Source organism: Aulonocara sp. 'chitande type north' Nkhata Bay, linkage group LG9, assembly GCF_057382095.1.
Source record: "Aulonocara sp. 'chitande type north' Nkhata Bay isolate Kocher_YH1m ecotype deep benthic linkage group LG9, A_spYH_male_GT1.1, whole genome shotgun sequence".
NCBI lineage: Eukaryota > Metazoa > Chordata > Actinopteri > Cichliformes > Cichlidae > Aulonocara > Aulonocara sp. 'chitande type north' Nkhata Bay.
Window position 1 is genome coordinate 13,839,506 of NC_141352.1, and position 24,221 is coordinate 13,863,726.

General features: G+C 41.3%; 2 protein-coding genes across 5 annotated transcripts in view; one reads left to right on the top strand and one right to left on the bottom strand.

Annotated features, from left to right (window-relative positions):
- ctnnd2a (catenin (cadherin-associated protein), delta 2a) overlaps nt 1-24,221 on the top strand; it is a 283,916-nt gene that overhangs the window by 95,051 nt on the left and 164,644 nt on the right. The window lies entirely within an intron of this gene.
- LOC147321836 (E3 SUMO-protein ligase KIAA1586-like) lies at nt 8,334-10,916 on the bottom strand. The gene is made up of 2 exons (XM_086305984.1): nt 9,523-10,916; nt 8,334-8,405 (listed from the first exon to the last, which is right to left on the bottom strand). The coding sequence occupies exons 1-2, from the start codon at nt 10,855-10,857 to the stop codon at nt 8,334-8,336; spliced, it is 1,407 nt and encodes a 468-aa protein (XP_086162110.1). The 5' UTR covers nt 10,858-10,916.

Here is a 24,221-nt window from a genome sequence, read left to right on the forward strand (position 1 = left end):
GCAGACCAGACCACGCAGAGTGGGCAGGGTCATCACAGAAGTTTTGTTTGTCTCCTGTGGGATGTATTTACTTTTTATGAGTTTTTTTTTAACTGTCAGTATTGTCAAAATATGCAAAACAGATGTCTGTGTTTTATTATCTTATTTATCAAATCTTATGACACATTTGCCTGAGTGAAGCTTTTCTGAAATTTCTGAAATCCCATCGTGTCAGTATTTTCATGTCATTTCTCTTTTTTGTTAAAATTAATGAGGTTAGGACAAACAATGGCCTTCTGTTGTTTGATGTTCTATATGTTATTCCTGTAGGAGTCAGCAGCTGTTGACTCCATGTCAGCTGCAGGGAGACAGAGGCCTGTAGGGCCAACAGCATTGGTTTGTGTGTGTGAGTGTGTGTGTGTGCCTACCTCTGTGCATGTGTGTGTCCTCATGGTGAGGGGAATCGGGGGTGTTTGGTTCATTAAACATGCAAATGCATGCTTATCTTCCCTCAACACCAGATAGTGGAGAGAATAGATAAGAACCAACCAAACCATGCCAAAGAGGCAGACAGAGAGAGGAAAACAGTGCGTTATGAAAAGAGTGAAACATTGAGGCAAAACACAGACAGAGAGAAATGAAGGAGGAAGTGCACAGGAGGACAATAGAGAGGACACAAAAACAGAAAGTGACAGATGGGAAAAAAAATACTTATTAACAAATGGAGGTTATGTGTTAGAATAACTGATGGCTATTTGATCTCATGTTTTAACTGTGGTTTCCATGTATTTGTTTTTGTCTTGAGATCCTTAGCCGCAGTAGCCCCTCAACATGGTATTTTCTTGTGTTAATCCTCATCCCTCAGGGATTAATTATTTATTAGATAGCTTTCACCATATTGTAAGAAAATTGCTAAATGCAATGCTTCTTTCTGTTGCTTTGGCCAATTTAGAAATCGCAATGTTTAACTAAAGAGAGCCCTGTAAGTACAAGTGAAAATAAGGTGATAGATATGACACTGACTGACCATGACAGATACAAGTATCCTACCTGTTTTGCTGATGTTTTTCTGTGTTAGACAAAGACACGGTACTTTCTTGCTTGTTCACATCTTCAGTGTTGGTGCTTAAGGGGCCTCACTCTGTGCTGAAGATACCCAGAACTCATTACATAAAACTTTCACTGTGCGTGTAGATCATTTGGTGTTGTCTGGATGATACCCCTTTTGACTTCGGTACTTGTTCTTCTGAGGGAAAGTGTGTATCATTGAAAGCAGTTATTCATAAGCATTTGTGTGGGATTATTGTCTCAACGTTTGACTGAAAAAATAAGCAAATAACCAAAGAGATAATCTCTCTATTTCTTGTTGACAACACTTGAAAACTCTGCGTGTGTGTGCGTGTCCACATGTACAAAATGCCCTACCTGTCTGCTCTCTTGTAAGGTGTGCGGTTTTGTGTGTGTGGCGATAGTGTGATCAGTCCTGGGGAGCAAAGTGTTCCATTTAACAGGATTAAGAAACAATACAACTGTAATTCACAGCACTTGGTTAAAAATAATCATAGCGCTTTACAGAAAAATAGATCATCACTTGTAATTCATTGATGCACGGTGTATGGATGTGTAGTTTATAGTCAGCTGGGACCAACAATCATTCAAAAGTTTTAACTATTCAAATCAGATTACATTTCTTCCTGCAGTATTAAAAATACATTTATGAAGTTTTATAGATTAAAAAAAAGATAGCCTGGGATTTCCAGAAACCTGAGTATAAGCTCATTTACATTCATTGGATATAATTAGATTTGACTGTGCATGCAGGTAATGTTAAGGAAAATATTCACAAAATTGGAGTAACCACAATTAAATAAAAAGTAACATGTGAGACAAAAAAGTGTAATGTAGAGAGAGACAGACAGAAAGAGCGAGTGTAAAATCTAAAAGAAAGAAGTGAGAAGTGGTTGATGTAAGCATGTGCCTCAGAGAAAATTTGAAAAGACTGTTTTTTGTTTGTTGTTTTAGAAAAGGGGATAATGTGAAAGATGAAAGCGCAGGTTTTGATGAAGATTTTTGGCTGCTCTGATTGCACGCATGACTATTAAAATGCAGGATGTAGAAGCTGTACTGTACTGCTTTCCAATTTTTATCTGCTTAGTGATATCCTTGTAATAGTCAGTGCTAGTTGAGAAACTCAGACTTGTGCATGTGTGTCTTTGTGTATGTGAGAGTGAAAGACATAGAAACTGAGATGGCAAGAGAAAAAGTATGAGTATGAGTATGAGTGAGTTTGTCCTCTTGAGGCACCATACCCTAAGGCCAAAGGAATCAGTGCCTGGAGCAGTTTAAGGAGAAGATTTTATTCTTGTGCTGTGGAGTCTATGTGAGCACTGAAAGATGTGTGTGTTTGTGTGAGTATGCGTTCCAGGGGTACATTGTTTTGGTGTCTGCCTGTGTGCACACATCTTTGTCTAGGTTCTTCTTTTCACAAATTTTACAGAAATGTCTCCTCTCCTGTTTAACTTTGTGAACCGTACCAGCAATATCACTGATATGAACTGACAATATGAAGGACAGAAATACTTTTTTTCTTTTTTTTTTTTTTAAACTGTCTGTTTAGGCTTTAAGCCTTTATTCGACATTGTCAATTTTGGTGTCTCGATGAATACCAAAACCTTCAGCAATCTGAAAGCATACACAAAAAAGAACAAGTGATTGACTGAGCTCATTCATTCAAACATAAAGTAGCCGTATGCTATACTGTGGTGTGACTCACAAAGCATAATATTCCCACAAAGACTGCAGAGGAGCGACTTATTAGATGAACACAATAAAGCAAGCAAGTTTATTTCCTTTGGGTCAGGGTCTCCGATTTAAGGACAAAGTCCCCCCAAGAGCCATAACTGAATGCCGTAATTACACTTTTCATTGTGACTTCTATCACCTCTTCTGGATGGTCCCAAATTGATTTTTGTTTGCATTGTAACCCAATGAGTCAGACGGTGCCCTGGGTGTGATGAATCATTCGATAAAACTGACATAATCCTGATGAATCCATGTGGACACTTGCTGTCTTAAGATTTACATTTTTCTGTGCATTTAGGGTTAGGCAATGTTACACCTAACTGTACTGTTACACCCACATAATCCTTACTAATATGTCTGTCCATGCATGCATCCATCCATCCATCCTTCCACTTTTCTCTCTATCCATTAGTGGTTGGAGCACAGATAGGAGTTGCAAAACAAGACGCATATGGGGATGTTTTCAGTCTGCCGATGGGTTTGCAGTGTTTCAGGTTTTTAGTCATATTCCTATCCATAGATAACTCAAAGAGGAACTCTTCATTTTTTCTCCGCTAAAATACATGCATTTTCTTTTCTTTTTGATTTTTAGTATGGCCGCTATTACATACCATTGTGAAATGTCTCTCAAAATGCAGCAAGCAGGAGCTGGACTCAGACAGAGTCAGACTCTGAGGTGTTAGATTAGTGTCTGACTCCTATAGTATGTGATACTGGCTTTAATAAATGCTTACAGCCTCACATTGGGAGACAGAAAAAACCAAAGTGACACATGCATTTACATATTCTGCACAGTAAGTTTATTAATATGCATATGGACCAAGATCTATGGTTGAATAGGCTATTTTTCATTCTCTTACTCTTAATTTCTTAGAGGTGGAATATTATACACAAAATTCAGGTTTATTCTATTCTTTCCTAGTATATTCCTTATTGTTCTTAAATTTTGGCAGTCATTGTAAGGGTAGTACAATAGCATTCCTTCTTGGCTGTGTAATGAACATAAAATCAAGTATAGGTCATTCTTTATGATGAGGCTGGATTAAGACTAAAGAACATAGAGAAGGATGTCTTGAATAAATTGCTGACTGTCATATTTTACTAATTGAACAAATTTTTAATGTCTGTTTATTCACGATGTTAGCCAATGTTGACTTAAACACACTCGGTGCCTGTTGAAAACAGCCTTCAAAATGAAGAGATTAATGACTTAGCAGGAAAAAAAGAGAGAGACTAAAACAACTTACAAGTTAGCTGCACTCTGCTAGAGCCAGATGGCCTTGGTGTTTGTGTGTGCATATGTGTGCAGTCTCAAGTCTTAGATAGATGCTGCTGAGTCATGTGCAGACCACCACATGGTGATAGAATGTGATAAATAAACCAGCTTCTCAATTAAAACCTCATCCCCAAGGCCTCAGTGCACGTCACATTACATCATTTTCATCAGTCACATATATAGATGCGTGCATGCCTTCTGAATTACTGCACAGTAGGCTTTGTAAACAACCTCGTCCTCTCATACAGATACACACACCTACACCATGCTGTGCTTTATGTAATGGAACATGGACATTATTCATTTGACTTCAAAGATCAAATACACACAAGTGTCCAGTTATACACTTTTAACCCTCATCCTTCTAACATATAACATACCTGGACTGGGTTTCCTGGAGACCCCAAGAACAATTTACTGTAAGAAGCAATCATCCACATAAAACAGATGTGGAGGAGTACTGGCTCCAAATGAACACAGATAGACCTATAAATCAACAGCTTCGTGGTCAGCTCTCCCTTCACTGCAACAGACCAGTACTGTGTCCTCATCACTGCAGGCACTATCAGCCTCAGTGTGTCCCAGTGTGTCTGTTAAGCTCCCGCTCCACTCTCCCCTCACTCATTAACAACACCTCGAGATACTTAAACTTGTTCACTTGGGGCAACAAGTCATCGCTGACTTAGAGTAGCCACGCGACCATTTTTCAGATGAGAACCATGGCCACAGATTAGGAAACGTTACTTCTCATCCCAACCGCTACAGACTCACCTGCAAATCCCTCCCCAGTGCAAGCTGGAGCTCCTCGTTCAATTAAGCCAACAGAGCCACGTCATCTGCAAAAAGCAGAAACAAGATCCCGAGACCACTGAACCCACAGGCCGACAGGTAGGATGTTAGCGGTTTATTTTTGAATATCAATGATTATTTGTAGAAAATGTAATTTAATGTATAGGTGGTTAGAAATTTATGGCAAAGGAAACTTGCTCGCTCAGTCGGACTTAGTCCTGGCAAATCAAGCTCCCATTATGATTGTACAATGAAAAACAACTAAGCAAATCAGACACAACAGGCAGTTATTGCACTCAATTTGCCTCATGCTATGCTTAGGACATCCTGTCATGTGACAGAAGGAGCAAACAGTGGCTCCCTCCCTGTGTGTGATTCAGGAGCAAAGGTAACAGGCTCTTCCAGCTGAGTATTGGACAGTCACATCAACAGGTGGAGTTCCACAGGTGGAGCACTCTCATGATGTTCACTGCTACTCAGTGGGACTTGTAATGTTGTAGTATCTGCTCTCTTTTTCATGTATGGCATGACCCAGGCACGCCCCGGTTCTCACACTCAGAAGCAGCTGTGTCTCAAATATTCTAAAAGCTTTCAGTCAGTGTTCCCCATTCAGATGATGAAAACAGCGATGGCATTTCAGTCGTTCTCTCTCTCTCTTTTTTTATGGTTAAGACCATCCCTGTATCTCCTACTGTGTGTTCCTATAATTTAGGATACATGGAAAACATTAATTTATTCATTAAAATGGCCTATGGGGAATTGAGTGCTTTTGACTGGGATTTGCTAGAAATGTGATATCATTAAGAATAAATTGATTGACAAAGTCATAAAGAATTTGAATGATAGAAAAACATACTGCACACTGAGTCTGCACAGACCCCAGTCTACAGGTGTTTTAAATGATCAGAATAACTGCTAAGATCAAGCTCAGTGCTAAACAAGAATGCAGCGCTGCCTGTGCTGTAATAAGATTAGTGTGTGTTACAGTGCAAATAATTAGAGAAACAGGAAATTCCAGAGGAAGCTGTGAGCTTTTACGTTCAGTACGCTGATCTACTATTTTTATATGTGGAAGTGGTGTTACTAATAGCATCTTGGTTCACAATTATTTTAGTTCCCTCTAATTAAACATGTCGAATGTGCGTAATACCAAATGACTACATTGGTTTTTTTTAATCTTTTTTTGTAATAACTACTGAACTTTAAGTGGTCTCCCTTGAATCATGAATATTGACAAGAAGATACTCGTGAGCCATTCTGCAATCATAGTTCCTGCATGGTGTAAAGTTACGTGTGTGTGTGAATATGGAGCCATAGTGGTAATTGGTCTCGTGGGGCTCTCAAAGAGCCAGACAGTTTAAGGTGAATAACCTCTCTCCCTCACATGGTCACACACATTCTGCACATACACACACACACACATCTGTCCCCACACCTCCACATACACCAACCTTAAACATCCTCCTACCCACACACTCTAATATATCCTTTGGGGGAGGTGAGTGATGTAGACCAGCAAGTGCTTCATCCCCCAAAGCTCTGAGATGTCCTGTGACATCACATTACTGCCCTTGAGTGTCTCTGTGTGTGCCTGTGTTAAATCAGTATGTGTGTAAAGGTTTCACAGTGCCTGATGGGCTGCAGGAGATGACAATTTATTTAGCAGACAAGATAGAGACAGTAGGGTGATTTCATTCATCGCCTAAAAGAAATATTGCTTGGTCTATCTGATGTCTGCATGCAGAAATGAATACACTTCCAGAACAGGCTGTGCCTTCTTTCATTCATCTGAAGGAACACATTTGTGTAGATCTGAATGGGAGAAATAAAGTGTGGAATGGCCAAGGCATGAAAGCTGTTTCATTGGAAAGCTGGAAAAAATGACAAAACTGATGTTTCATCACTCAGTGATAATGACATGTCAAACAGAAGGGGCAGATAAATGACACTTTTCACTCAACCCAACCCTGTCCTCTAAGAACATGAAATGTTGGTCGTAGCACCAAAGAAAACCTGAAGGGAGGAATTCAGAAATCATTTTAGACAGTATATACCCAATTTAAAAAAAAAAAATCACAACTAATGTACTTAACTGTGCATCGACTTACATTAGTGCCAATGAGCGTTTTACAAGTACAATCAATACCCAGTAATGCCAGCTGGATCAGGTATGTTTCTGACTGTGAGCCAGCAACACACACTGACAAACTGTGACTGCTGTTCTGGCCAATTTCCTCACTATTTACTTTGAAATCTTTATAATCCCTTTAAATTGCCTAATAATCATGTTTCATATTGGGGTTGGCATCACATAGAGGTTTAGCATTTGTTTTTCAGCATTTGAAAATGCATTTTGTGTAGAAAAATGCATCGGTTTTACAAGCTCACTCAAACCTTGTGTTTGTGCTACAGACACTATGCTATAAAGTACTGCTGACTTGCTGCCTGGGAGCTGACTGTTTTCTGCCTTCAGTTTGTGGGTCAGACACCTTTGTCAGTTTGCTTTAATTTGCTAGAATATTTAGCACATTTTATTGAGATTATTCTCATAGAAATGTGTATTGTTATGCTAATGTTATAGCTACTTTGCCACATGTGATTATATTTTAATCAATGAAGCCACAATGGAGCTAACAGTGCATATCTTCCAATTAATATTCCTAATGGTTTAGTTAAATTGTCCTTTTTGTTTTATATCACATTGTAACTGTTGCATACAGTTCATACTGTGAACTTCTCAGATAGAAAATTCCACCTCTGTTTAACAATGTAAAGTAGAGAACATCTACACCATAATGCAATTAAAATGTATGAGAAAGAATCGGCTGGTTGTAGAGTCTACAGTGTTGAGCAGTAATGTTTTCACTCGCCCCTCTAAAAAAATAAATAAGATAAGATTAAGATTTCTGAAAAAAAATTATTAGATTCTTTTTACTAATTCATGTAATGCTAAGTTACATAATTGTCTGATTGCTAGGTGTTTGTTGACCCGAGCTGATGTGGCAGCACAAAACCATTTGAGCCACCAGTGTGGTCAGAGGGGCTCCTACTGCCAGTGCATCCCTTGCAGTAGACATGCTGCAGCTAAATGCCAACAATTGGGTTTCTGGACAGGTCACCCTGTTGTTAAGAGGCATTAAGTGGAGGAGATCTCAAGAAGCTTGTCACTGCTTGTATTTCATCAGGTTCAAGCATCTGTGGTGTTTGCAGCTACACAGTTTCAGTCATTGTTGCTAAGCTCCTGTAAACAGTGCTTTAAGTGGCCCAAAAGAGGTGCCGGTACTCTATTTTTTTTCCGCCTCCCCTGAGGTAACAACAACTATATTGAATGGGTTTTATATACAACAGTCAACAGACAACCTTATACAAAATAATAAATCATTTTATTAGTTTGTGGATTTGCTTGAGCTAGAAAGAGCTACTGAACATAAATAAAATGTGCAAAAAGGTATTGAATTTTTTTTTAACAAAATGTACATAAAATAAATTATAAACTAATTTGTATTTTGCTCTCTCTTGAGTCCCTGCTGGTATCAGCAGCAGCACTTGTAAAGTGTACCTGCAGAGCTTGGTAGTTCTCCCATACTACTTTCACTGTTCTCTCACTTGAAGCAACCCAAACATAATAACCATAGAACAGTAGAACATAATCTTGAGTCTTGAAGATGGTTCATTTCTTTACCCCTGAAAAATATACAAAAGCAGATTCAGCAAAATACAATCACAGTACACCAAATGAAAAATGAGAAATACTGTACAAATCATTTTACCTAGAAAAGGCTCCAGCATGTTTTGGGCTCCACTTTCCTTTCACTTTGGGCTTCGCAGTTTGTGGATGCTGCACTTCTCCTCCCTAGTGCCAGCCATGTCTGCACATATGTTTGTGCGTTAAACTGATCCAAGGGTGGTCCGTTGCATTTCAGGAAAATCATATTTGAAAGCCTTTTGATGTCGAGAGAGTTTCTTTTATCTGTCAAAGTATCATTCATTGAGCTGAAAGCTCGCTCGCATTCACTTGTTGATACTGCAATGGTGTGGACAGCTGTAAGAAGCGGCTTCAGGGCTGCTGGTGTCTTGGAAGCTTTAAGGTCTTTATACTCCCTAAATCCTAGGACACTTTCCCTCTCCCCAACTCTGAATCTCTGACATAAACGTCTGACCGCTGCATCCCCATATTGAATATCTAGAGATGCAGGCCAGGAGTCAGACTGGAGGACCTTGATGTCTGAGAGGAGGTGACTATCTGTCTTTTCAGATGAGGTTTTACTGACATGGGAGGAAGTTGTTGGAGTCATCCTGCACTTAACATTTTCAGCCAGGCTACGGAAAAATTGGCCATGGTTGATTTTTATAACCCTCTGATTTTCATGCAGGCATACATTTCTGAAGATTTTCTCCTTTTCAGCTTCAATGGCAGTTTGTGTGTAGGGACCAGGTGTGGATACCATTGACTCAAACACCCGGATTTGTCGGTCCAGCTGCCTGTCGGCTTGATCCAAAGTCATGTCCCGTCTCTGGAGCATTCTTGAGAGGTCACTGAGTTCTGTGAGAGCGTCATACATGATGCCAAGATTGACCACAAAAGAAACAGTAGTGAGAACATCATTGAGTCCTTTGTATTTTGCTCTCTCTCTTGAGTCCCTGCTGGTATCAGCAGCAGCACTTGTAAAGTGTACCTGCAGAGCTTGGTAGTTCTCCCATACTGCTTTCACTGTTCTCTCACTTGAAGCAACCCAACGCACTGATAAAACACGGCCTATCACAAGGAGACGTTGTCCAACATTGTGAGCACTCTCGGTTAACTCCCTTTGGTTTTTTGGTGATGCATGATAGAGGGAGTAAAGCTGATCTAAGAATATTTTAAAGTGGTTGATTCCTCCTACCTCCTTCAAAACATCACAAACTGCCAGTTCCAGTCTGTGATTGGAACAATGCCAGACAAACAGGTAAGGGAATTTGGAACAAAGCTGTGCAGCAACTCCTGCTTTCCTCCCAAGCATCACTGAGGCTCCATCACAAGCAAATGCCAACAAATGTTCCTGTAGGTAGTGAGGGTCAAAGCCATTATTATGAAGACATCCTAACAGTGCTTCAGTGATGTCCTTTGCTGTGGTCCCCTGCAGCTCAATCAGTTCAAAAAATATTGTGTCTGGATTTTCACTGGAAATAGCTGACCGCAGGCACACGACAAGCACAGACTTTCCACTTATTGTAGTGGATTCATCAATGAGCACACACAATTTTCTTTCATTCATCACTATGTCATTGACTACCTTCTTTTTCATTTCAGCTGCAATGTGATCCAGTATATTTGCACATGAGTTATTAGAGTGCAAAACTCTGCCCATCTTGACACCATTTAAGACTTGCAACTGGACATCTATTGGCATGTCTGTAAAAGGACGCCCATGCTTGCCAATCTTATAAGCTGTTCTAAACACATTGCAAGTTGAAGCGTAGTCAGCCTTTCTCATATCTTCAATGTGTTTTTGCATTGTATTTTGTGTTGCCTTCTCTTTTATTTCAACTGCTTTCTTGTGATAAATTGAGTCTCTGTGCTCTTTTATTTTCTTTCGTAGTGAGTTTTGTTGTGCAGCCTTGTCCCTTCCAAATGACGAGATTAAGCACCCACTCCACTCCTGCGACACTCTCTGCCCTTGCTGCATGTCCACGCGAGCACAAACTTGACTACACACACTACAACCCAACTTTTGATTTCTGCTGATCAGCCACTTGTAATTTGTGGAGAAATACCGGACTTGTGCTTGGGACCAACATTCTGGCCACTCATGCTCACTAACGCGGCTGTTGTCATCGGTAGAAATGGTGTCATTCTCGTCCTCGTCGTCGCCAAAAGTGCCGTCGTCCGCGGCTGAGGCACTGGTGCAGCTTTCATTAGCTTGCGTCTGACCTGCAGCGATATCATTCTGGCTCGGTGGGGTGTCAGCCAGCGAGTCCTCTGATTCTGACCTTGTTCTTTTACTACTCAGAGTCTGAAGCCAGGAGAGCATATTAAGTGTTCATTGTTTTTGTATTTTAACCGAGCAGCTGTTTGCGCGTTTTACACACCCTCTCCGGACCACGTTGAGTTGTTGACATGACATCGGCAAAAGCGACGCATGCGCTTTTCACTTGTAAAACACATTGGTGTATGGGTAATGTAGTCTCTGCTCTCGGTGGGACGAATTAGGAAGCGTGCTTGTGAAGGGCGCTCTGAAAAGCGGCAGCGCAGCCAAACGATTATAACAGATGTGCAAATGAGAGTACCGGTACGCTAAAAGCACGTTCTGGGCGCATGGAGAGGTGGCGGTACTCTCAAGAGCTATATTTAGAAGTGGCGGTACTGAGTACCGGCGCGTACCGGCCCACTTAAAGCACTGCCTGTAAAGTTAATTAGTACAACAGTTCTTTTTTTTTTTTTTTTTTTTGGCCTGTCCCGTTTGGCTCTTTTGCCCTCAGAATTGTTGTCTAAAGGCAAAGAAAGATGCCCAACGGATTTACTTTACCAAACTGACCATCCCAGCCTTGCCGTAATGGTCCATTTGATTCACCTTTTATTGTTTATTTTATTTTCACTTACTGAATACGGGACAGACTTGACTGGGGGAAAGAAGGGGAGAAAGAAAGAGGGAAAGAGAAACAGCTGAGAAGAGGGACGGGGGAGAAGGGCAAAAGACAAAAACCAACAGAACGGGCAGAGAAAAAAAAATGCATATATCAATCACCTGGATCACCTGCTGAGAAAGAAAAAAGAAAACAAGCAGAAGAGAACAAGAGTACTAGAATAAACAACATTACAATGATATATGGGAATATGACAGTAAATACTAAATGTTAAACATTATTGTGCAGCACATAAGATCAACAGAACACAGTGTGCTTTGAGGTAGGAGCCAAAAAGGGTGTAGTTTGTGGGTGTGATCACCCGTGTGAACACCTGTGAGCATGGACGCGCTTGTTTTTTAAAAGGTTCCTTCATGTAATAATCTGCTAGAGGGTGTGGGGGGGCCACAGCCCCGTCCTCCAGGGCATGAAGCAGGTATGGAGGAGATCAAAACTCCAGACATCCAGAGGCCCCCAGAACACAAGAGACCAAGGAAGACCAACAGAGGGGCAGCCGCGCCACTGTCCCAGAAAGAGCTGAGGAGAGTCCCAGATGAGGGCTCACTCAGCAGCCACGGAGCAGAAGCCAGGGGGAGTTGCAGTGACGCGCCCGTGAGCTCCGCCGGCAGCCAGCTGTGCCTGAGTGACCGAGCCCCAGGCCGAGAGGCCGGGGGCACCCCACCTCCGAAGTGGCCCGAGCGAGCCCCAGGCTCCAGGCCCCGATAAGCGGCCGCCAAGGAGTGAGCCGGTGTGTACCTGGACGCCCACCCCCGGACACAAAGAACCACCAACGCACCGATGTCTGAGGGAGTCCGCCACTGGCAGGGGAAGTGGTGGTAGGGGGAGATAGGCCTCCAAACCTTGGAGGGCCTGAGATGTCCCCAGAGAGGTGGCGCCTGACACCCAACCTGACATATAGACACAGACATACAGGCACACACAGATACAAACATCCATTCCCACCCTCATGCTCTCATATGCACTTACTCCACATTCAACCAACGTGGAGACAGACATAAAAAGACGTTGTACACACGATCACACTCCCCAAGCGTACTCTACAAACCGGGTCTAGGTGCCCCCGCCCCTGGAGGGGGGAACTGCACCCAGACCCAGGTGGTGTTTCCCTTTTCCCTGCGGTGGGGGGAGGCAGACCGCCCCGACTCCGCAGCAGCAGGAAGGCTCCACACTCCAGACCGCAGTCGGACGGCCAACTCCTCCTCCTAGCCCCCCTGCTCCAGCAGGTCGCAGAGAATGGGGGTGAGAGAAGACTCCAAGCCTCCCTCCACCCACTCATTGTAGTGTTGATGCATGTGTGTTCTAAGGTGCATTTAAAACCCAGGAGGGCTTGGAGCTACCTGCCAGAGAGCAGCAGGTAAGCGCATGGTCCCTCCTGCTGGCCCTCAATGTCTACGTGTATTTAAAATTGAGAGGTGGGCAACGATGCCAGGGGTGGGGTGTACACCCTGATGGTACTTTGGACTCCGTGTATCGTGCCCACCCCCAAGATCCTATATGTATGTGTAATGAGAGTGTGAGTAATGTGAATGTCTAAGTTGTGGGATAAAATTGAGGCAGAGGCAGCCAGAAGGGGACAGAGGGGGGGGTAGCCTCCTCTGCACCCTGGTGACATACCCCCACTCCAAGGCCCTGCATGTGTGGGTGGTTGTGGTGGAGCGGGAAGAGGGAGGCAGCTGGAGATGGGGAGGGAAGGAAGGGAGGGGCAAGTGACCCCTCCCTGGGGCCAGCTCCCCCGCTGACCCCAGTAGGCACCCCCACACTCCGCGACCCGCCAGGGAAAGGGGGCCCAGGCCCATCCAGACCGGGGACCAGTGCAGCAGCGCCGCCCGGCCCCACAGAGCCCGGGACAGTCCACCCAACCCCACCACAGAGAAAACTGCACCCACCCCACCATCCACTCATCTTCCAGACTACATAAGACAATAAACACCCAGGCTGAGATCTTCCTCCACCTCTCCTGTATCTCCCCCTCCTGCAGAGGGAGCTCCTGAGGAGAGGAAAGCTCCTGCAAGATGTGACAATCTCCCCCACCAGTTGAAGAGCCCCCCAGGTGGCTCGATGCACCGGCGGCACCCTGCTCCAGGGCCGTACAACAGTTCTAATAAGAGCTGGTTTTCTGTAGGGGGACGGCTAGAAGGAAAAATAATGTAATTATATAAAATGTTAGCATAAGGGTGATGCTATTTGTGATAAGAGTGACTCCTTTTTTCAGAGTAAACCTTCAGACAGTGCAAAAAAATACAACTTCAGTATATTCACAACATAACACAGAAAACATACTGTTGGTTTAAACTCAGATATTTTACTGTTTCATGAAAATATTAGTTCATTTTGAATTTGATGGCAGCAGCATGTCTCAAGAAAGTTGGGATGGAGACACAAAAAGTTGGGAAAAGTAAGTGGTTGCTACTCATTAGGTTATTTGGCAACAGGTCAGTAATATGACGGTATAAAAAGAGAGAGGCAGAGTTTCTCAGACTACAAGTTCACCAGTTTGCAAAAAAAATGTATTTACAAATTGTGGAACGATTGTAGAATGATATCCCTCATACTCATTATATTTTGGGGCTGTACTAAGCAGTGTTGGGGATAACCAAAGTCTGTTTAGAAATCTCACCGCTTATAGATATTTTTGTAACACGTCTACTTTAATTATAGTTGCCACTAAGAATTGCATATACAGAAAAAATATCATTGAAAATTATGGTATTATTAAGCTGAAAGGGCGATCGTGGCTCAAGAGTTGGCAGTTGGTCTTGTAATCGGAAGGTTGCCGGTTCGAGCCCCGGCTCCGACAATCTCGGTCGTTGTGTTCTTGGGCAAGACACTTCACCTGTTGGCTACTGGTGGTGGTCAGAGGGCCCGCTGGCGCCAGTGTCCGGCAGCCCCGCCTCTGTCAGTGCGCCCAGGGCAGCTGTGGCTATCACCAGTGTGTGAATGTGTGTGTGACTGAATGTAGTGTAAAGTGCTTTAGGGTCCATAGGGACTAAGTAAAGCGCTATACAAATACAGGTCATTTACCATTTGAAAAAGATAGTACATCTGTACTAAAATAACATGTAACTATGACTACCAGCTGCTTAGCTATGCACATGCATAGGTGCAACAACATTATTGGCTTGCATCCTTCCTGGGTTGACTACTGATTGATGACACAAGCATTTCATTTTTGCTGTCATGTTCTCTTGAGGTTTCTCAACTAGTGTTATGTCTCTCTTTTAAATATCTCTGGGTTAACTGATTTTCCCCCCACATGTTTCGACTGGTTAGTGCATTCAGAAAATCTCTAGTTTATCTCAGATATGGTCGATGTTTCTCCAGCTCATAAACTGGTGCTGTACTTTGTGCAGTTTATGTTTTATACTTAACTTTTAACTGTCTGCTGTACGCATGCATATGTATAGTTTTCTCTCATATGTCTCTTGGGGCTCCATATGGTCTACAGAGTAGACTGCAAACACGGCATAAAAAGTAGTTTGTGCAAATACCACAAACCTACTCTGAGATAAGGTATTTTCTTATACTGAAATTTTAAAGTAAGTGTTCTTTAAAAAAAAACCCATGCATTAGATCTAAATTTTTTTGACTGTGATAACATGACATGCATTAATACCACAACTTTCTTTCTTTTTAAATTTACTGCCAACCAAAATTTGCTCCATATTGTCTGAAGTTGAGCTCTTAACCTCTTCTTCAATAACAAGTCATAACAGTCTTGCTGCAGTGAGCCTTGTTAGATGAATATAAATATTAGACAGCTCCTGTCTGTGTGGAGCGCAATAATACAGGGCACACCCAATGTCAGGCCACCCATCCCCGGTGAATTATGCATAGAGGTATTCTGTCATTATCTGTACCGGTGCAAAATGGTGATAGTCCACCTATCATAATAACTATAATAGCTTGGTGATTTAGACTCACACAGCAGATGTTCCTGAATTGAAATAGTATAACCAGCAGGTGTTGCTCATAGTGGAAAGTCACATTTTGTCTATGTTCAGATGCTTATGCACACAAATGTGGCTATACATGCATACAGATGCTCAAATACACATGTGAGACACATATATATTTGAGGTGGGTGTTATGAATTATGATTGCACAATGTGGAGGAATTAGCTTTTTTTAAACATAACCACTGAACCTCGACAACACATAAGCGTGAAATACTGATGCAGTACACTGAGATACATAGACTTGCATGCTTGTAGGCTAGATATCCGCATGTGAATGTGTAGGACTGGAAAGTGGGTGAGTGGGAGATAGGGTTGCCAACTCCCTGAAAAATAAATAAGGGACACCTCGTGGCCAGGGCCGGGCAACCCAGTTGTCTTCACCCTTCCCAGTGTGGTAGCTCTTTTTTTGTGTGTGTGAAATTATTTTTTAACCATTTGACTTGAATTTGATTTAAGCAGATGCATATTCTTTGTGATATGACCATATGGGAAACAAATGATCATTTAGCCATTTATTTTTAGCTCAAAATGACAACATTAACACAGTAAAACAGGTCTCTTTCTTAAACAGAAGCCTGTCATGCTTAACTTTTGAGAATATAAGTAAATCTTTCTTTAAAAGAACTCTGTCCTGCTTAACTTAAAATTATATAAATTAATAGAAAGCAATAGAACGAAAAATATTCTTTTTTTTTTTTTTTTTCTTTTCTAAATGACATCAGAAACAGCAGTATGCGACATTACGTGATGGCAGAGCTTCAGTTCATCCTTTGTCATTTTTTTTTTTTTTTTTTTTTTTTTTTTATAAATAGGACAGGGGGAATGAATGAGAGAAAGAGGGGGAGAGAAAGAAAGAAAACCAAAGGGGAGAAGAGACGGTGAGAAGGGGGGGGAAGAGAGAGAGAAAAAAAAAAAGAACTCCTGGGTCACCTGTATGGAGAAAAAAAAAAACAAACAAACAAAAAAAACAAACAGAGGAGACAGCAAACAACAAAGAGCAACATAATAATAGAGAAAACAAAGCACCATCACAATAAACTAGCTAGTCATAGATATCAATATTTACTAAATAATAAACGATATTGTGCAGCACGCAAGATAGACAGCGCACAGTGTGCTTTGAGGTAGCAGCCAAGAAAGCTTTAGTCCGCGTCTGTGAATATCCATGTGTGCATACCTGTGTGGATCAGCATGCTTGCATTCCAAAGGTTTCTCCATGTAATGATCTGCTAGGGAGTGTGGGGGGGCCACAGCCCCGTCCTCCAGGGTGTGAAGCGGGTATGGAGGAGATCAAAACTCTTGTAACAGTGCACATATAGTGCATTTAGTACAATTGGCTTCAGTTGAGGTATTATTTCAGCTTTTCTAATGCTAATCAGCTGCTCCTGTTTGTAAACCCGCTTGTTCCCATGATTACGCACCTTAACTCATCATCATTATTCATCTATGTATTACTTTTATGTATTATTCATCTATTTGTTGTAATCATCCATCCTTGCAGTTGTTTATTACACAAAATAAATGATATTATCACACTTCTGGCCACATAGCGCTGATATTCACTGCACATGCCCATATTAACCTTAACCAGAGGGTTTAAACAACAAACCAGTGTTTACATACCATATCTGCTTCTGCCGTGGCCTGGTGGACAAAAAATTGGTTAAGGGTTCCCCGAGCTTTCACGCCCCTCATGTTCTTCTTGTGCCCACCACTAGAAGCATGCCTATGGAAAAAGTGCGCCGGCACACAGTGCAGTGCGCTTTATAGGTGTTATCGTGCACTTTCCCAGCCAGGTGTTTTCCTTTTCCCAGTCCTCCCTGTACTTTTGCAGCCTTTTTTCTTTTCTTTCTCTGAGGGGAACAAACATTGCTGCTCTAACGCTGGGCTTACACTGTGCGATTTTTGGCCCATTTTGAGCCGATTTTTGAGTCGTGCGACCGATTTGGTGATCGGCCCGATTTTGGCCTTCATCGTGCATCGTGTAGTATACGTGGGGTAACGAGAAGCGATTAACACCTCACGACCAGCTCCCGATCATCAATCGCTCGTGAGGGTGTCACCACAGCCGCTCACACTGCTCATGCGCAAACACGTAAACATCGGTGAAAAAGACGGCGCAGCACGGCTGTGCAGCGTGTGATCTGGACACAAGTGATGGAGGCACTTGTAGAACTTTGGAAAGCTCATCCGAGCCTTTTCGATGTGGCATCACAAAATTATCACGACCACAACAACCGTGAAAATAGTTGGATTTACACTGCTGCTCAATCACAGCTGCCTGATCATGTTTTTCATTAGCAATTTAGCAAAGTTGATGGTAGTGGTGTGTCTGTGTGAGTGAAAGACAGAGAGAGCGAGCGACAGATTTTCTGTTATAACCTTCATGTTATGGAGGCACAGTGTGAGCACTCAGGTCGCATCAGAGCATCGGGCGGTATAGTGTGAGACCCTGCATCGTGACCTGCAAACTTCTAATCCCTGCGAGTCAATCGTGCAGTTTGAGCAAGAGCTGAATAACGTGACTGAAAAAAATCGCAGTGTCTGCCCAGCTTTAGGTGTACTGTCATCCGAGACGTGCACCGCAGTGTCGGCGTTTGTTTCCCTGTTGGCCATGCTTCTTGTTGTGGTCATCTGTTGTCTTCCGGTATTTTCTCCGCAAGCGACCTTTCCTCGACCAATGAGATAATCTGAATTGTTATACTCGAATTGTCATAAGTGTGCTGTCAGCTCATTGGTCACAAAGCAGGAGAGGGGCTGGGAATGATGTTTTCAAACAAAGCGTTAATTCCATTAACATTTATAGACTACTTTTGATTCTCACTGTATTACGGGACAAAGTGCGTCCCTTATTAGCTCAATACGGGACGTGTACTTTTGTTTCTAAATACGGGACGATTCCGTTTTTTAAGGGACGGTTGGCAACCCTAGTGGGAGAGGAGAAAGCTGCAGAGAGTTGAAAAACCTTTATTGGAGTTGTCAATTCCATCGTGCATTGTTTTCTTTGTTTTTTGGTAGGAATAGGGGTTTTGTTGCAGCTGTCAGTAGTCAGGCATTAAAAGTTATTTCAGAACACTTTGACTAGACAATTCTCTTCCAGCCCCTCTGTTGAACTGTCATTCAGCTGTCATAGCCACAAAAGTTTGTCTTCAGCTTTGTTGTGAGCACAATAGACTGCTTTCTGAATAGAGTATCAGAGAACTTTCACGTGTACTTTCATGTGCGCACAGAAACACGCATACAGTATAGATACCTGCATATAGTGAAAATAGACAAGCCATATATGCATCCATATAAACAAAAACCTATTCTGCTTTTCAGCTTGAGTGTTTTGACATGTTTTTGTATAAGAGTTTTGCATATGGTGCAGGTTTTTGTTGATTTTATTTGCTGCACAATGTTATTTCACCCACTCCAGCACAAAGGCTTTTTAAAATATGTTCACCTTTCTGACACACACACACACACACACACACACACACACACACACACACACACACACACACACACACACACACACACACACACACACAATCTCTCCAAACAGACTCCTCATCCCCACATCCAGTGCTGAGCATGAACGCCCACTCGTCTGCCTTGACTGACAGATTACACTTATGGTGTCACATAGTCATGCTGATGATGATGTACAACAATGTTGTTATGACAACCACCTCTGGATAGCAATGATATCTATGTAAGAAATAGATCTAGAGACACAATAAAATGGTTTCCAAGCAAGTTCCACATTTAAAGTGAGCAGAATCAGCGATCCTGTGAAACTATCACACCATATGTAAGGTTCTGGTTTTGCACTAGCCAGTAAGTCAGGGATTAATCTTGAGATTTAAGTCTAGATTTGAAGTTGTTCAAACTGTAAGCAGTGTGGTCTGTGGGTGGAAGCCTATGCATTGCCTACATGTAATCGAACTGCCCTGAGGTGTGACTGTTTGACACAGTTTTTTGTTGGTTGCTTGTGAACAGTTGGCTGAAACCTACGGGAAATATTTCACAAATAAGGATTCTGCTAAGCAAGTGCAAATTAGATGAGAAGCTGATTTCAAAAGGTGCCTCTGAACTCTTTCAGTTTCATGTACATGAATAAATTGAAAGGATGTATATACATTATTATTAAAAAGAGTAAAAGTTGACATTAGCCCACATTTTAATAGTCTGTATATAACTACTCAAATGCAAAAAAAAAAGAAAAAAAAAAGAGTAGGAAGTACTTGATCCTACATTAGTGTAAACGACCACGGCAGACCCAGTGGCATTTTGATGCTTTTATTAATCCCTACACGGTTGCTGTACATTCGCACTCAGAGCTGCAGCTCTCCCGCTTCCAGCTCAACATAACACCAACAACCCAACCACAGGACCCAGTACAATTAATTCGGCGGGGCGTGATTGCGGATGCCGTGCAGGTGCGTCCGCCTCCTCTGCACGGCACCGCAGGCCACGCCCCGCCACAATTAGTATCATAACAGTGATACTAATGTTATTTTCAACGTTAAAACATTGAAATCCAAACTTTTTTTCTTTGCTTCCATACCTAAACTGTTAGATCTGTTGTTGTCACTCAGCATGTGGAAAAGAGTCTCACAATAACTTCTATTGTGGGCTCCAGTAGATTTTCATTGTGTACAGGCTGCTGCTCTCAGGTTTATTATTTCTCTGTGGATTTACACAACTGAATTCAACAAATCGTAAGCAGATGTTTCATGAACTGTTTTGGCTGATTTCCATTCCCTACACTGACAGTAAGGTGTTTTTATACTAGACTGTATAAAGCTGGTATAAAGGTGGAATTCAGTGAATGAATCTGAGCATCATCAGCTTAAATTTAAATTAATCTCTGCTATACCCAATGTAACCTACCTCTGACCATAAACATCCCAGCCTCCGTGCAACAGTCCAAGTATGGCCAGCTCACCACTTTATCATTCAACATTCATGTCATTCAATATTTTCATTCAACCTTTGATTTTACTATACCTCAGTTTGTTTTGCATGACAAATCAGACTATGAAAAAACATAACTTTGCATTATATGCGGAGCTGGTGTCTCATTTAAAAATAACTTTAAATTTCCAGTTTATGAAATGTCACTAAACTGTCTTTACCTTTAAATATAACGTTGCGTCTTTCTCGCCTTTCTCCCCTTCACCTCCAATTTTCTTTCCCTGGGAAATAAGGCAGTACCTTCAGCTAGCAGACACACTGACAAACTGCGTGTTTCACAATATATGTTGAACTGCTAGAAATCTTGCATTTGAAATTACCTACCACTAAAAAAACATTTTTCCTTTCATGCTTGCTTCTCTTAACAAGAAGCTGAAGTACTGAAACCATGACTTACGGACATCTGCAACAAAAATGCAGTTTCAGATCGTTCCGGCCCACTTTATCTCCTGAATATAGTGTATAACTGGTGCATAAATTATATATATTTCCCGCTATCATCACTTTGTATGTGATAAACCCAGGTGATGGATAGACCAATAGGATTGCCGTATCTGTTTAGAAGTGTGTTATGTGCTATTGTTCCCTCCATTTAGGCTCAGATTGGTTTGATGTTTGAAGGCGTTTAGTGCTGGAAAATAAAAACGTCCCTCAAATGTGTTAATCCTTAAGTAATGGGCCTGTTTTGAAAGTGTCAACAGCACAAAGTGAAGACATTTGGGTTAAAATGTAGGGAGTAAAAGTAAAACATCAAAATAATAAATACTCAAGTAGTACGGTGAAAAATATTTCTATTTTGTTTCTTCCCACCTCCTTCCTTTAGTAGCCATTGATTCTGAATACTTAGTGCTATAGTACAGTAGATATATATATATAGGGCAGGGCGATATGACCAAAAATATTTATCACGATATACATTTGAAAATTTGCGATAACGATATAACTGACGATATAATTGACACTAGACAAAATACTTTACAACTCCTCAACTTTATTAGTGCAAAAAAACCCATCAATGTATTTTCACTTAAACAAGCAGCTGTTTTTTATGTGCATTAAAGTTATAAAAAAAATGTAACAGTGCAAATTCCTTGCTAACAGTTTAACCAAAAGGCATTTCTGGTGGCCGACATATCCTCAGCATAGCCATGTATAATATCCACAAAACTTAAAAAGAGGTTATACACACACAATACGGTAATATTATGTTGAAGCACAGTACGTATCACTCTGCGAGGCTATGATAGCCGTAATGCTCCGACAATCCATCAAGCGGTGCGGCTTCGTAGCTTAGCAAAGTCGTACTAAAACATTTGACAGATTTTCCAGTGCCGTGTACGACATAAAATCGTTTCGAGGTCAGTAAACACAACCAGAATTCATACATAAGGCACACGGGATTATAAGGGGCACTGTCGATTTTCAGAAAGTGTGCCGTATTTTCCAAACCACACGGTAATACCGATGGCCCGCTAGCATGCGCTACCAAAAATAGTGCTTTGTTGTGTATCTGACGGACGAAAGATAAACCAGTTCCACACCACTGACATTGCAGAATTTTTACAAACCCATTCTGGTTCATCCGCTTAATTTAACAATCCACTTTCGCTCTTCTCATTCTGCGTTGCAGCCATGTGCGTATGTAAACTTAGGCACTGCGCATGCGCGTTTTACCCATATTCTATCTCGATGTTTCATTTTCCTATCGTTGCCCAAAATTACACCGGTATTACCGTAAACGGTATGATATGGCCCAGCCCTAGTCTCTTGCACTGCCCACAGTGAACTGCAAACAGAAAAACCCATTAACCACTATATTTCTAGTTTGAATGTGTGGTTAATGAGAAGTGCAGTGTGCAGTGATTGTTTATAAGCATTAGTGTTACATTTCTTTCAGGCTTGATGTAGCAATCACTGATTTTCAACAAAAATCTCCGAAAATAAAAATGCTGAAAGTTGACAAATTATTTAAATGACATGCAGTTCCCAAATAGCCCCGCATCCAAACGATTAGAAGGTCCTTGAGCTGTCTCTCAAAATAAAAATTTTGCTCTCATTGATTGAGCATGTGGAATTTAGAGTGCCTTTAACACATACATATATATGTGCAAGATACCAGTAAACTGCATTAATAATTTTGTCCTGTAAAACAAAACATTGTTACCCAGTAATCAGCATCCATCTCGAAATCTCGAAATAAAGGCAGATAGACGTTCAAGCTTAGCTCATGTCAGTTTTTTGTTTTTGTTCATATACATAACTGCTTATATACTGTACATGTTTTATGGGAAAATCCAATAACTGAACCTCATTTCAAGCTTGTTATCAGAATTTGAGCATAATGGGAGAAAAAGGAAATTAACGAGACTTGGCTGTTTTCCATTGACCATCGTCTCCCTTGTTTTGCTTGAATGAGTCTGCATTCAGATTTATTTCAGCTCTGATAAACACCACTCAGTGAGAAACATTTAAAAAATATTCAAAAACAAAGTGATTAAGAATAAAAAAAAATAAATTTATGCACTATTCTTCCTCAACTAACTTTGTGCATGATGATTCCCTCAGAGTTTCCAGCCATGCTATAGCTGACCTTGACTCCTGACCTCATTGCATATCTTCATGGAGGTCAGGTCATAAAGACTCATTGTTATTCATCAGTCCGTTCTTCTCTGACTTCTTAATTATTCTCAGTCCTTGACAGTCTGTCCAACGTTAAGGCATAGGATGTTCTTGTGATAATATTAGACGATCACAGGGAAAACTCTCAAACTGAATCAGCTTTTTAAATTTTATTATTTATGATAAAGTTTTAAAAGTAAAATTATTTTTCGGGCAACTGTGCATGCTGTTGTAGGCCAAGTACCACTTTGTACTAAAAAGACCACAATTTTTACATGAAAGTAATTATTAGCAGCATTCACCATTTCTAGCTAAATACCAACTAAAGCTAGATGGTATGAGTTTGACACCTTGTGTATGTATAGGTGTTGTTTTTATCAGTGTGTTGGTGTTTATGCATGTAAATAACTGTGTATGTGTTAAAATTTTAAACAGGGGCATGCTTTAGCTGTAGATCATTGCTACATGTGGGTTTTTTGATTGCTTAATAATATATTGCGCAATTCATTTAGGTTTTTCAGGTGGAAAAAAATCACACTGATCATGTAATTCTCAAAAACACACAAAAACTGTATGTATCAAATATGACAAACTTGGCGTTAGGGGGTTAAATATGTGAATGCAGAAACGCGTTTGCTGAGGATGCATACATACATCATCACTGACAGCCTTATCACGATGGACAAGTGTTCTTAAGTGCTACTATCTGTGAAGGGAGGCAGCTGGAAGATTTGTGAAGAACGTTGTGTGGCAGTGTAACTCTTTCAGAGTAATGCTGCTGTTCAGTAATGTAAGCCGTGGACTAGAGACATCATCAGGGATTGTGTTTGTGGGATTCCTGTCCCATAACACATTTACAACATGCATAGCGTGTTTTTGTTAGTGTAGATTTGTATCTCACTTTTTACAAATCGTCCTCAGTCTTTCCAAAGGACACTTGAAAGAACAATATTAAGTAGATTATACTCAGATTTTGAACTTTGATTTGCCAACAGAGATGTTGTTTGAGTTTCAATATTTCAATTTCACACAATAGTGTAGGGTGCATAGATGCATATATCTTGACACTAGGTGAAAACGGCACTTTTCAGCTACCGCACTTGTGACATGCATGCATGCTTTGGAGTTCACTGGGAAGGGCAGAGGATGCTGTGTGTTGATTTAAGCTGTGTGGCTGCTGAGAGTGGCGTAGTGAATCGCTGGGCGTTGTGTTG

Coding starts and splice junctions, on each gene's coding strand:
- LOC147321836 (XM_086305984.1), bottom strand. CDS start 10,857: ATGCTCTCCTGGCTTCAGACTCTGAGTAGTAAAAGAACAAGGTCAGAA. Junction 8,406..9,522: donor AGAACTACCAAGCTCTGCAG/GTACACTTTACA, acceptor CAAGCTCTGCAG/GTACACTTTACAAGTGCTGC.